This window comes from Catharus ustulatus, chromosome 7 (genome assembly GCF_009819885.2).
Source record: "Catharus ustulatus isolate bCatUst1 chromosome 7, bCatUst1.pri.v2, whole genome shotgun sequence".
Taxonomy (NCBI): domain Eukaryota; kingdom Metazoa; phylum Chordata; class Aves; order Passeriformes; family Turdidae; genus Catharus; species Catharus ustulatus.
In genome coordinates, this window is record NC_046227.1 from 29659629 (window position 1) to 29673099 (window position 13471).

General features: G+C 40.7%; 3 protein-coding genes across 5 annotated transcripts in view; 2 read left to right on the plus strand and 1 right to left on the minus strand.

Moving 5' to 3' along the window:
- Nucleotides 1–167: 167 nt before the first annotated feature.
- Nucleotides 168–3041, plus strand: LOC116998966 (centrosomal protein of 70 kDa-like). 2 transcript variants are annotated; one of them, XM_033065225.2, is made up of 6 exons: nucleotides 168–442; nucleotides 574–676; nucleotides 829–952; nucleotides 1266–1446; nucleotides 1761–1930; nucleotides 2974–3041. In XM_033065225.2, the coding sequence occupies exons 1-6, from the start codon at nucleotides 380–382 to the stop codon at nucleotides 3035–3037; spliced, it is 705 nt and encodes a 234-aa protein (XP_032921116.1). In that variant the 5' UTR covers nucleotides 168–379; the 3' UTR covers nucleotides 3038–3041. The 2 variants fall into 2 exon arrangements, with proteins under 2 accessions (XP_032921116.1, XP_032921117.1); XM_033065226.2 differs by lacking the exon at nucleotides 2974–3041 and having other exon boundaries at nucleotides 170–442; nucleotides 1761–2967.
- Nucleotides 3042–3732: 691 nt separating this feature from the next.
- Nucleotides 3733–10924, plus strand: LOC116998965 (centrosomal protein of 70 kDa-like). The gene is made up of 10 exons (XM_033065224.1): nucleotides 3733–3818; nucleotides 4206–4294; nucleotides 4627–4701; nucleotides 5727–5826; nucleotides 6466–6636; nucleotides 7235–7381; nucleotides 7903–8071; nucleotides 9222–9336; nucleotides 10271–10350; nucleotides 10718–10924. Exons 1-10 carry the CDS (start codon nucleotides 3816–3818, stop codon nucleotides 10783–10785), a joined length of 1017 nt encoding a protein of 338 aa, XP_032921115.1. The 5' UTR covers nucleotides 3733–3815; the 3' UTR covers nucleotides 10786–10924.
- A 520-nt stretch (nucleotides 10925–11444) lies between these two features.
- Nucleotides 11445–13471, minus strand: part of ESYT3 (extended synaptotagmin 3) — a 30753-nt gene continuing 28726 nt past the window's right edge. For both annotated transcript variants that reach the window (XM_033065251.1, XM_033065250.1), the window contains exons 22-23: nucleotides 13168–13217; nucleotides 11445–12268 (exon numbers count right to left, since the gene is read on the minus strand). In XM_033065251.1, coding sequence (XP_032921142.1) covers nucleotides 12232–12268; nucleotides 13168–13217 — 87 coding nt within the window. In that variant the 3' untranslated portion in view covers nucleotides 11445–12231. The remainder of the gene's footprint in view (nucleotides 12269–13167; nucleotides 13218–13471) is intronic.

The window sequence follows — 13471 nt, forward strand, 5'->3', positions numbered from 1 at the left end:
GCCCCCGCTGACCCCCGCGCGCCCCCGCCGCTGCGCTCCCCACGAGCGGCCCCGGGCCTGAGGAGCGGCCCCTCTGCCCCGCGGCCCCTCTGCCCCTCCTGCTCCGCGGCCCCTCCCGCCCCGCGGCCCTCGCCATGACCCAGGTACTCTGCTGGCCCTGGCTGTCGCTGCGGGGTGGTTGGAGCAGACAAAACGCGGTGGGACGGCCCATGACCCCCCCCAGAGCCGCCGCCGCCGCCCTGAGGGCTCCGCTCGCGGCGGGGCCGCTGCGCCCCGGCTGGGCTGGAGGGACCCGAGGGCCGCTGGTTTGGGTTTCCTAAAGAGGGGAATTTAACTCATTGCGCGTTGTGCTTTCAAATAGGGATCGGGAAAACTGGTCATGGTGTGCGTTGTTAACTATGCTTTTCCCCAGTGTGCTTTGCAGATCTTATTGGAGCTTCTCGTAAGCCTTCCTGTAGTGGTCACTTGTAGTTTCTTGGTTTGATTTAATTTGTGGGCATTTGGTACCTTCTGCTGCACAGCTGATGCGAACAACTCAGGTTTCTGCCTCTTTTTCCCTTTCTCCCAATGCAGCAAGAGAAGGCAGAGTGGGAAAACCTGAACAAGATATTAATGCGCCATGGGTTGAAACCTGTGAGTCTTGCTGCCCACCAAAGCTGCTGCAGAGATACCTCAGGTAAGGAAATGTAATTTCTGTGTGCAGAAATAGTAACCCTAAATTCATAAGGCATTTCCAAAGATGTCACTTCCAAGTGGCAGCAGACAGGCAATCTTCTTTGGCTGTTAAAACCCTTTCATTGTGACTTTGCTTATGTTTTGTATCTCCAGATATGCTTGTCCTAGACAGTCAGTCTTCTCTAGGAATAAGACTTGCATTAAAAACGCTGGTGGAAGACACTGAGCGACAGCAGAAGGTGATGCAGGGACTTATGGAGGCAAATCGATGTCTTAGGTAAGACACAGCGGAAAGAATTTACCTGCAGAATAAAAGCATTATCAGTGTGCATCTCCAGCCTGGTGGAGATCTTACCTCACCGTTGGCCTAAGACCTTTTTCCTGAGGTTATTTTTCAATATGTTGTCCCAGTTCCTTTTGAACTCTTCTATTATTTCATCTGCTGGTTCTTCTCATATCAGTGAATTTCCCGTACCTGCTGCCACAGGATGTTATCAGAGGTCATCACATAATGTCAGGCGTGTGCTTCCTGCACTGTCTGTAGTGAAATGAGCTTAATTTAAAATCAAGGATTTATTTCTTTTTTCCAGAGATGTGGTACGACTGGAACAGGGTCGGGCATCTCGGCAAGAGCAACGGGCTAATGATTTGGAAAGTGTGGTGAAAAGCATTAAGGCCAAAATTTGTCAGCTGGAAGATGAAACAATAGCTAAAGCATGCGAGCAACAGAGCCAAGTCAAGGAACTTCAAAAAGAGCAACAGGCTTCACAGGTAATTCAGATAGTGCTGCCTGAGGATTCAAACTTTTGACTTATAAAAGGTTTCAGAATATTTACATTAATCTAAATAAACATGTGTGTCAGGTCATAGGGTTAGAACACTGTTTATAGCTAAGTTTTTTCGAACTATGCAGAATTTTCTAGAAATAATTTAGAAAAACACCTCTATCTCTCTTCCACTGTCTCTTCAGCACAGCTAAAACCCAAGTGGTCATTTTCTTTGGGACTGTATGTACCTGGGCTTGTACAGTACACTCAGCTTGTGGGTCAGAACAATTCAATAACACTCCCATTGCTTGTTCACAGGTAAAATACCAACAGCAGCAGGAAAAGCTGAAAGAACAGGAAGAGATTATTGCCCGCTTGCAGAAGGAGCTGAGCAGAGTTGGGAGGGAGGAGCAGCAGCGAGCTGCCACTCAAAACAAAATGTTTTGTCACTTTTGCAAAAGAGTTCCCATGTCTCTCCTGAATCACCGGTAAGCAATTCTTTTCTATTGCTGAACCACCTGTAACATTGAATGGAGAGACAGATTTTAAAGTAATGCTTCTTGATATTTATACGTGAAAAAACAATAATCTGCAGACTTTAAGATTACAGAATTAAATATATATTCTTGAGAAGGTACCTCAGTGCAGTGATATTTTTCTTATGTGAAGTTGTAAGCCAGGTAAATCCATGGCAGAAATTTAAAAATTGCCACCCAGTGCCCACACTAGATGTCAGCAAAGGGAAGGGAATGATTCACTCTGCTCTGTAGCTGCAGTGTTGGCTAGGATGATCTCATCCTGGGATTCTAGCATTTAAAAATGTAAGTTAAAAATAAGCAACCCCCCCAGCAAACACCATCCCTAGCCCCCCAAAAAGGAACCTTGTCAGTTTTGGGAAGTGATGTTTGCAAGTGCTGACTGCTGCCTTACTGTGAACCTCCAAGTACTTTTGGGTAAGTTCCCAAGGTATCACAAGGCTGTGTCTCTTGCTGGAGGGATTTCCACAGCTCTGCTACAATCAGACATTTGCCAGTTCCTAGGCCTCAGGTAGCCATTGCTTTATTGTGCTGATATCACCTGGCTTTCTAGGCCTGGACAGCTTTTAAAAGGCATTGTGTGTGCTCAGCTGTTGTCTTGAGTCCTCGCTGTATCAGAGGAAAGATCACTGAATTTGGTTCCCTGTCCTCTCTCATATGTCCCTCCAAACCAGACAATCTCAGAGTGCTCAAGACACTTTATTTTGACTGTGCTTCTCTGTTAATCTTGCTGGGTAACCACAAGTGTAAGATGAGGAGGCTAGTGGGCAGACTTATTTCCCCCCTTGAATATTTTGCTACTTCTAAACTAGTACAGATTCAATGTGTCTACTTTTCCATTTTGGCAAAGTGTGACCATGTTTGTGTAGTGTAAGAGTAACTCCACTGTTTGGAGCAGCCACTTCCAAAGTGCTGACTTGTTCCTCTGGGTTGGTTACAGTATGAGTTTTGTGAGAATATCTGAAATTCAAAATTAACATTTTTCCTTTCTTCAGGTACCTTTGTCTAATTGATTATTATGAATCTCAAATTAGTCAGATTAAAAAGGAGCTGAGGTAGGTCTCATTGAATGCCTTGTGGTTCTACTGTTCAAAATTTTCTTAGGCCTTACTGTTCTTAAATCTTTTAGTGGTAAATATTCTGTGCTCAAGGTATCACTAGGATGTAAGAAACAGCAAAGGGTTATAATGGTCATGGAAATTTGGATTTTTCCAGAGAATAACTGGCAGTCAGGCTAAGCAGCTTCTCAGTCAGGAGACCAGGACAGTTAGGAAGTTTGGGGTATTGAGATACTTGAACTATGAGTCTTTGATTCCTTTTCTTTTTTTTTCTTTCCCTTTCTCTTTTGCTGTGGTTCACAGGCAGAATTACTGCATTAGCCATGCCCAGTTGATTGATCTCCAAAAACTAAAGGTTTTCAGCTCTACCCCACTGCCTGCATGGCACAAAGCAATAAACATATACCTGAGATATTCCTGTATCTTGAGATTACTATTGAGAAAACTAAAATGGGATTTGCTTGTACTGGAGTTTCTCTTCTGCATAAGTGCACTCCATTAGCATATGAAACAGCTTTCCCAGAAATTAGAGCATGGATCTTAGGGCAGAATTTCTATTCTATTCTATTTGCTTCATAGTTTGTGGAAACACTATTATCATAGATAACTGCTAACTAAACCAACTTAAATTTTCGAGCTAATTGAACTGCAGTAAGCTGAACCAATTTATTTTTCCCAATAGGCAATATAAAACAGATGAAGATGAGGTGCAGAGAGAAGTAAAACACAAAGAAGAGTTCTTAAATCTAGATGCTACTCCTAATTACAAAGCACTGCTCATGGTATGGAACTGCCAAGAATTAGTCAGTGCAGATCTCTCAATGGTAACCCTTCAAGAGCCACATAGAAACATTAACATGTTTGATTTCTGTCCCTTGTTCTTCTCATGTCTTCTGAACTTGTAACCTCTGTGGGCAGAGTTCCCTATCCTTGTGCAAAGATTCAGCAAAATGTTGTGAGTTTGCTGAGGATTGCATTGCTCCCTTTAGTCACAGTGCTCCACCTGGGCTCTAATGCACCTGGCTCTTGGTCTCACTCATCTGATTCCTCATCCATGCTGTTTTGCTGTCCAGCCAATTGGGAGCCCTTCTTAAATTGTACATAAATTGTTGAAACTTGTTCATTATGAAATGAGTGTAATAAAAGAAATAACCCAGTCTATGTTGCAGTCTTTCCAGAAGCAGCTTACTGAAACAAAAGCCAAGAACAAACAGCTTTTGCTTGAAAATACAAATCTCAAGAAAGATTTGGAAATAAGGTGAGAAAGGATAAGTATCATCCTTTGTAAGGCCATTTCAGTAGATTTTGCTTTAGGAAGCACCAGCAACTGTAAAAGTGAAGTGTAAATCTGTGATCAGAGAAATGAGATATGGCAGCAACAGCTACACTCTTCTCTTGACACTGTTAATAACAGCTGCTAATGGTGAGTTTGCTCTTTGTTGCCTGTTGTCATGTAGAAATGTGGGAGAATTTCATTTCCAGAGTGATGTTTTGGCACTGGCAAAGCTTTCTTACTTTTTTTGCTTGAATGAATTTTATAGATACCTTCCAATGCAAGACATATAACATGGTACTTTTTCTTTCTAACAGACCAACTGCACAGGAATTAAAAATTTACAAGTACCAAGTGAAGAAACTACAGAAAACTTTAAAGCAAACTACCCAGTAAGTATATTCTTTCAGGGACTTGAATCCTCTGGACTTCTGAGGGCAAAGTTACTCTGCAACCTGTAGTGTAGAGAGTAGCTTATAGAGCATGTACCTTATCAGCATTCTTAGGAGTCTGGTTATGAGCAGCAAGTGCTGCTGGACCTCTAAAGCTCTCTGCATTTCTGAAGTGATGGCAGGGTCTCCAAATGGGGGCACATTTATTTCATTTTGTCTTTCTGCATTTGGTTTGAGTCCTTTTGCTGGCAATATGTACAGGACCATCCATGGTGTTTGCTGCTTCCATGAGCTGTAAAGGAAGCTACTGGTTTCACTGGATTATGAATATGAAAGTGTGAGTTGGCAAAACGTTGCAGCTACTGAAGTTATGTCCTTATTAGTCTTAGAAATTGACTTTTTTCTGAAATATTGCTAAGAAAATACATGGAAGATATGAAAGATCCAATACTAATGAAGTGTTTTTATCTGTAATTTCACTTACTCATTTGTCCATGTGTATACTGAATGTTAAATATTTTATAGCCTGAAAAAGACATCACTTAAACTTTAAAATAAATATGCACATTGTATATATTTAAATGGTCTATTCTCTCATGCAGTAGGTATCATTTAGATGGAGAATAGTAGTGAGCTTTGTATAATAAACCAGGAAAGATGTTGCAGCAGAAGTGGGTAACAGCTGACTTTGGAATTTGAACCTTTAGAGTAAAATTCTGTATTTTAAGTCTTCAGCCATAGCAGAACCCTGGCAACAGAAAAGCTGGTGGTGACCCTTCTAAATCAGCAAGCAGTCTGGCATAGCCTCAGCCTGGAGACTCGAGATAAATGAATGATATTCACATTAGGTGTGGTGGTGTCAGTCTGTGCTGCTTGGGTCTGATGGAATTCTATTGGCCAGCATCATGACATGGATATTTACTTTGTATGTTTAAGTGCTGCACTCCTGGTTCTTCCACCGAGTTAAAAGGTAGCACCTCCTGCTAAGACTGCTTGTGTGACCCACTGTGTGTATTTTTGTGCAGATTTTCAGGGTGCAGGACTGGAGAAAAAAGAGAAGAAAAGAAAGACTCTGGGAGAATTGCAGAGGTGGAATTGCAGGCAGCTTGCCAGCAATACTTGCAGGTACCCAAATTATATCTGTTCTGCATGTTTCTAGCAGTGTTACAATGAAATATTATTCCTGTTCTGTTTAGCTGTGTCAACTGGAGCGTACTGGTCTGAGGCTAAGAATGCCTATCAAATCCTCTGTGCAAGATGAGTCATGCTCTGGATTTGGCAGTCAGTGTAGGCTGATTCTTGTTCTGTCTCAGGGTAAACTACCTGAAAACACAGCAAGACAGCAGACACTGGGCTGGTAAATACGATTTAGCTGAAGTCTGTTCAGGACAGGGCATTTACTCAAGATACTGGGCAACAGTGGCCTTTATTTTTCTTGTAATTAAAAAACCTAAGTATAAAAAAACTTAGCAAAATGTAAACAATGCCTCAAGTGGATAAATGTTAACTATCCCTCAAAGGGAAGTATGTACTTGCATTACTTTTAAATATATTTTAGCTATGTTTTACTATATGTTTAATATATGTTTTATATGTTTTAATCTTTGAGTCTATTCCATGTTGAATGCATGTGTAAAATTCATCGTAGTAATATTGGAACTATTTATGACTTAATTTTAGGCAATCATGGCTGTGATAGAGAGGGATTTTATTGCCAAACATCATGCATATTTGAGCAATAATGTTTGTTATTTGTTGTTGAAGGTTTTGTCCAATATTGATTCTATTTTGCGAAGCCCAAGAGCTCCTTCATTAATATTCCAGCCCAGCAAAGGGCCAGTGCAAAATTACGTTAAAGAGAATGGACAGGGATGTGGATTTGAGCACCTTCCACTCACTATAGAGATGTGGGCAGATCAGCTCATAGCCCTAAAGGTAACAACACATTGTTGTGCTCTGCTTCTTGGTCTTTTCATCTGCTCTGCACTCCTCCTTCCCTCCCTATGAGTAGCTGTCGGGGCTTTTGTGTGTAGCTTTTGTTATTGCCCGACTTGGTGATAAAATTTACAGTAATCTGCTGTCCATGTGAAATATGTACTGGAGATATTTCTCTGTGTAAATATTTTATTTCATTTTATTAACTGAGTCCCTGAAAAGAAATTTGAGCTTTAGAGTCTAAACTTCACACATTAATGATGATGCATTCTCTTCCTTCCTTTTGCCTGACCAGAACAGTGACTTTTTTATCCAAATACAAGTGAAATAGTTTTGTTTAAAGCCAAACTCTTTGTGACCAATACTTCCTGTTTCACTGAAACTGTAATACGTAGCAAATATAATACTTTTTACTCTGTTCTTTTCAAATCAAAGAATGTGAGCAAGACACTGTCCTTAAATTCATAAAAATTAAAACCTTAACCTCTCCAGTGCTGGAATGTTACTGCATATGAGAAACAGAAAAATGCCTTTCTGTAATCAAAACAACTTTAAGCAGTTTCTAAAATAAGTTGGCTCCCCTCCCTTCTTTTAAAAGGATTTGCATAGGTCCTTGAGAAAATTGTCTCTGGAATTGCTGCCTTGGAACACTAAAGATCCACAGGATAACAGAGAATCCTTACGAGTTGAAGACCTCCAGCTGATGGTAGATGCAATTTTGGAAGAATTACAACGTAAGGAAAAGGTAGTTTTTACCAGAGGTTTATAATCACAAGTTACTGTGGAGTTCTTAAATGCAATGTGTGAAATTCTTCACACAGTGATTAGATCAGTGCATTTGAAAGCCTTGCAGCATTTAAGAAATACCTGTTTGAAGAGATTCAATAGTCAAAGATTGTTTTAACATAATGGATAAATTCACCTTGGGGGAGACTGCTTTAATCAAAGGCACTTGACCAGCAGTGAATTTGCATTGCCCTGTAGTCTCAGGAATTATCCTGTTCTGTCTCTCAGGGCTGAGAAGACATAAATGCTTCTCTCAGCAACAGAGAAGAAAGCTTTTAATACAGTATTTTGAGTTTGGTGTATGTTTATCCTTGAAAACTACTGAAATTATGTCTTCAGATTTAAAAATACTTGAAACTCTGAGATTTCATAAGGGAAGTTACACCTGTTCTCCAGACTGGTTCTAAGAATGTTTCACAGCTAAAAGCACCCTTGCCTTGTTAAGCAGTGCCATTGATGAGTTCTTCCTGCTTGCTCCAGAACAGCCAGACACAGTCCTTGCACACCCTGTCTGCCATAGTCTCTCACTTCCAGAAGTTGTTTGATGTGAATTCTCTGAGTGGTGTTTATCCACGAATGAACGAGGTTTACATGAAGCTGGGAGAAATGACCAATGCCATGAGGAATCTCCATGAGCTCCTGGAACTAGGTAAAGACTTACCACCTGCTGCTTCTTCACACCATTCCAAAGAAAGGAGACAAGTGAAAAGTTGTCTTCCTTCATAGAAAATAATGTTGAGCTATTGAGAAATGAATTAACTAGGTGTTTACTTCACTGGGAAGATAAAAATACATTCCTGCCAATTTACAGTTCAACCCATTATTTGTAAGCTTTTAGACTTGCTGAGGATTAGCAGGGGAAATAGAATTATTTTTTTTCCACAAAGCATTTTCTTTGGTGAGCTGACTTCATAATTTTTGTTAATTTTCCACTTGAAAGATAACAAGTTTAAGGAAGAAAATAACTTAGCCTCAGATTTCTACTCAGTAATTCATTCAAGTGTAATTGGGTCCACTCCTCAGAAAGTTCCATGTTATGCTGCTAAACTTAAAAACCAAAACAAGTTGTTGAATGTCAAAAGCTGTCAGTACTCAGAGGTGTAGTTGGTTATTTCCCTTCTTGTGGGAACTTTTGTAGAACAGCAGCTGCTGCTGCTCCTGGGTTAAAAGGCTGGTAAGATGTCTGAGCCTCATTCAAGGAGGGAAGCAGTGTTCCTGCCTGCAGCCAGGATGGGAGATGAGCAAACCTCATCTCCCTCTAATAACTGCAGCTCAGAGGATGCCTTGTCCAAGCCTAGTTCTGCAATTGAAGGAGAAAAGGACAAGGGGGCTGCTGCCTTCAGTCCCAGCACTACAGACAGGTCAAAATTCAATACCAAAACAAGTTCTGGGTGTTAACAGCATGTCTGTTAAACAGGTTCCTTAGTGGCCTAGCCCCCATAGTGTGTCTGCTGTGTCACAAGAACTTAATGAATAAACCCTTCTCTCTATATATAATTTCAGTTGGCTGATTTCCACTGACATTGTAAGGGTGTGCTTTAGTACACCTTCTGCTCTGAACACACAGCTCTGCCAAAATTTTTTGGGCCACTAAAGGATTAGTGAGAGAATCCCCATTCCTAGCTAACATTTGTTTATTTCTGAGCATGGCCACTCTGTTTTCTCTGAATGATAGAATGTGTATGTCCAGATCTATGAAAACCAAATAAAATCTGTGAACCTGCAAGAATTCAACTGTGTCTAAAACACTTCCCTGTTATTACTGTAACAAGTATCATGAGGTGTTTGTTTTTCCACAGACAGTTCAGCTCCACCCACTGTGGTAGTGGATACTGTTGGGAAACTGTGTGACATCATTAATAAGAACGTGACTGAGCAGGTACAGCAGCTTCTGGGCACCCAAGACATCCACAGGTATGTGGAGCTGTTCCACTGCTGACCATTCTTCAAACATCAAATGTAGTAATTAAGAACCGGCAAAAACTGATGCTGAAAGAAACTTTCATCATTTGCTACAAAGTCAGTGAACTGTGACAGCACAGCAGTTGGTTACTGCTGTCCTGCTTGAAACAAATCTTGCATCCTATCAAAAGGATAAAGCTGACAGAGGGAAAAATTGAGGCCAGAAGGTTCCAAAACACCCTCTGGTTTGCATGGATAATGTGATCAAACAAGCCTTAATGGAATATGTGTTTCATCAGGAGACAAATCCTGCACCTGGGTGGGGAGGAGAAAGTGATGCAAGTTTCAGATGTAGTATTGAAGTGTTCTAGTTGCTAAGGCAGGGTTTGCCTCAAGCTGTCTATAAATACTTTAGAAACTGGACAAATCCAGTTATATGTTCAACAGATGACAGCCACATCTAGGTGGTAGCAGACCCTAAGGGCTTGTATTCGGCATGTGCTTCACAGACTAAAAAGGGAGCAGGCAGCAAGTCTGACACATGCTGAGTTAACAATACTCACTCCCTCAGCCTTTCTGCAGTCATTTCTCATGTTTAACTGCAGAACAGCTGCTTATGAAGCATTTCTTGCTCCACCTTGCCACCCCCAGGCAATATATTTAGCATACACAGACAAATGTTCCAGGTGCCAGACTACCTCGTGCCATGTGAGGGGGAAAGGAAGGATGTGTGTACAGCATTAGTAGTGAAATCAGAGATTCTCATGACAGCTCCCTTGTTGGCTGCAGGGTTCAGAACTGGACAACAGAATATTGGTGTCCATAGTTTTATATAGTAAGTGCAGTATTTTCACAAAGTCATGGCACAGAACAACAAAATGACCAAGGGGATGAACTCACCATGTCCTTTGCACCTTTTACCTGATAGTCTCACTTTCCATTGCAGTATCATCAATAAGCTTGAAGAACATGAGTGCTTCTTTCCTCCCTTTCAAGCTCTCATTCAAGATTTGCTGTGTCTTCTAGGTAATATTTGCAACAGTAATTATCTTCATGCCAATGCTTCCTCATAGAACTCTAAGCAGTTAACAACTGTTTTGTTTACTCCTGCTGTGCTAAAACAGAAGGAGGATGTGAGGGAAGGTGCTGCCTTCTGCCTCATTCTCCTTTCCACCTTTCCTCAGGAAGTGACCAAAACACTTTATTTTCATTGGACATGGGGTTGCATTTACTTAAGCTTATTATTTATAAGCTAAACTGATTTTTTTCTGAAAGCATTAAAAGGTCTGAGGAGTTTATTTAATTCACCAGCTGTTTAAGTTAGAATTTTGGTTGAACTCAAAGGTGTTCTGGGTTCATAAGCCTTACCCTTTTGCTTTCCATTCTGTTGCAGAGATCAGTAATGTGGATGATATTTTACCAGCAGTGCAAAACCTGAAATGGGGAGCTGGTAATGGGTGACTCTGCTCTTCCTGAACAAGATTTCTCTTACCTGTGAATGTACCTGTTGGTGCACATGACATTGCAGCTACCTCCAAGCACTGTTACCCTAAGCAACAATTCCAGATTTTTTAATATAAATAAAAGTTGCTGCATTTTTTAAGTTTGGTGGGTTTTTGTTGTTGTTGGGGTTTTTTTTTTTGTTTGGTTTGGTTTGTGTTGTTGTTATTTGTTTTTTTAATTCTTGGTCAATTTATGAAAAAATGTAAATGCTGTCAGCTGGTCTACTCAGTGCCAGAGAGAGAGCCAATATACTCTGTATCAGTCCAGGAGACTGAACCCAGCACACCAGCAGGCAAACTCTAACCACTGACCATTTTCAGTGTTGCTGTAAATATGAGGTAAAGATGCCCTTACTGCCACAGCCATCACCCTTACACAAATGCTCAGTCTTGGTTTTCTGGAGAGCCTCTTTTAAAATGTTCTTCACATTTCCAGATCAGTTTGGGATGGGAACACATTTTTACTCAGTGAGCATTTTCTCTGATTATGGACTGAGTCAGACTGGATTAATGTCATCTAGGCCAAAAATACTTGAAATTTGCTTCAGGTGATGGTTTGAAGTTACCATCACTGTATTTCAAAAGTCAGTTTTAGAAAGGAATAGATCAAGTCTCTTATGCAAGACAATTAGGAGTTTATTGTACAGAAACAAGTACACCAAGCTTCCAAAAATATTTTGCCTCCATATTATTAAGGCTTAGTTTACAAAACTTTGCTGTTCCTTGGACAGAATCTGGGTTTACAAGATTTTGAAATGTACTGTAACAAAGGACAAAACCAGTTAAGGCGTCACAAACTAAAACCTTAATGACATCTTGGTAAATTCATCTCCCTGCTTTTGGAAGCTCATTATTTACATACCTGCAGCCACAGTCTGCTAAGGTACTTCTGAACAGTGGATTACCAACTTCTTAGTTTCTCAAAAAAAAAAAAAACTATTAAAGAGTTTCTCTTTTAACAGGTTCTGTAGCCCTAGAGCTGAAGAATACTGTTTTAAATGTATTATTTTAAAAGTACACCACTTCCATGTTAAAACAACATGAACAAGCTCCTAGGGCCATCAGACTGCCAAGCAAAGTAATGATACTTGGCTGACAGTCTAAAATCTCCCCAGGTACAACCCTTCTTTAAGAGAGGTTTCATACTTAAAGGTCCTTTGAGGGGGGATTTGCCAGAAATGGCAAAAATAAAGGACTTATTCTTTAAGGACAAATTATTCCCTGTGTGGGGGAAAATATGCTTAACTTCAGTGAGAACTAATCCCTGAATAGGATCATTAAATTTGCATGTCCTGAGCTGGAGCCTGCTTCATATTTGCAATGATTGTGCAAAACACATTAATTACAGGAGATATGTACATTCATATAAAGTTGAAAATTAGTAACTTATGTACAGGAGAAGAAATCAGATTTTCTTGCGTCTGCTCTTTGTCAGCTCATACCTGCAAGACAGACACAGTAAGTAATTATAGTAGTTGAAAACTTTTAAAAAAGTTTTAACTGGCACAGTAGAGAGAACTTGGGCTACTTTATTGCTTGTGCTTCACAGGCAGCACAGCAAAAGAGGCTCCAGAGATGGCCTCAGACTTCAGCTCTTCACCAGGAGCTTTGGGTGTGTCCTTTTTTCCTCTTCTCATAATTGCCCTGGGACACACACACACAAGCTGGCCAGGGAAATGTGGTTTTCCTACTGGAATATTGGCTCACTGCCTGTGCAGATGGCAAGCTCCTGGACTACCCACACTACATTCCTTGGGCTCCACTGAAGGAGAAAGAAGGAAGAACTCCTGCCATTAACTAAAGGCACAGAAGTGAAGAAGAACATCCAAGCCTGGTTCTCTGTTCTGCCTCAGACCAGGAACATCCAAACCTCAGAACCACAATGAACGCACAGGCAAAACTCTTAAGTGGCTTATTATAATAGTTTCTATAAATGCTTTGTAATTAAAGTTTTATCATACATATATATTGCTGATCAGAGTATTTAGTTGAGATCTTTATTCAAGTTAAAATTTGTTGCAAGGTTACTTTAATAAACAAAATTATTTTGCTTATGCGCCCCTGTGGCTTTTATGGCAACTTAAAATATGCTGAAGACTATAATTGACACAGGCATCTCATTAAAGCTGTCTGACAGGGCAGGCATTGCACAGCCAATGGATTAACACACAACTTAGATAGAACCACCAGATTAGCTCAAGTTAGTCCTGCCTTTGCAGGTCAAATATTCTCCTTGCTCACCCAAACACAGCCCAGTTACCAGCACTCACTCCCACAGCAGTCAGGCAAGCTCCCAGCAAAGCAATGGGCAGGGTTTGGAAGTATGGAGATGAGCACTTACCATTGTGCAAAGCCTTTTATTAAATCCTCCTGGGACAAGTCAATGCGCACCTTTAAAAAGCAAATTTTATTTGTTTGTAGGTTATTCAGCATATAAATTGATTAGCTAAGCTACCACTCCTCCCAAGTCAGACCCACTTTCCACTTGTGGGGCTGCAGCTCAGGCTCCAGGAACAGTGGAGCTTCCCACATTCCCAGGATGGTGCAGGCATGAAGCAGCTCAGTTTCCTATAGCATTACTTGGAAATTTATCTGTCACTGAAGAAGCAATTGCAGTTTACTTTTCACAGAATCAAAATTGCTCA

Bases quoted from the DNA above. Each gene is read 5' to 3' on its own strand.
- LOC116998966 (XM_033065225.2), top strand. From the start codon at position 380: ATGGTGTGCGTTGTTAACTATGCTTTTCCCCAGTGTGCTTTGCAGATC. The intron at 1,447-1,760 runs GTAATTCAGATA...GCTTGTTCACAG, and splicing joins AAGAGCAACAGGCTTCACAG to GTAAAATACCAACAGCAGCA. The intron at 1,931-2,973 runs GTAAGCAATTCT...TCCTTTCTTCAG, and splicing joins ATGTCTCTCCTGAATCACCG to GTACCTTTGTCTAATTGATT.
- LOC116998965 (XM_033065224.1), top strand. The intron at 6,637-7,234 runs GTAACAACACAT...TTCTTTTAAAAG, and splicing joins ATCAGCTCATAGCCCTAAAG to GATTTGCATAGGTCCTTGAG. The intron at 10,351-10,717 runs GTAATATTTGCA...ATTCTGTTGCAG, and splicing joins AGATTTGCTGTGTCTTCTAG to AGATCAGTAATGTGGATGAT.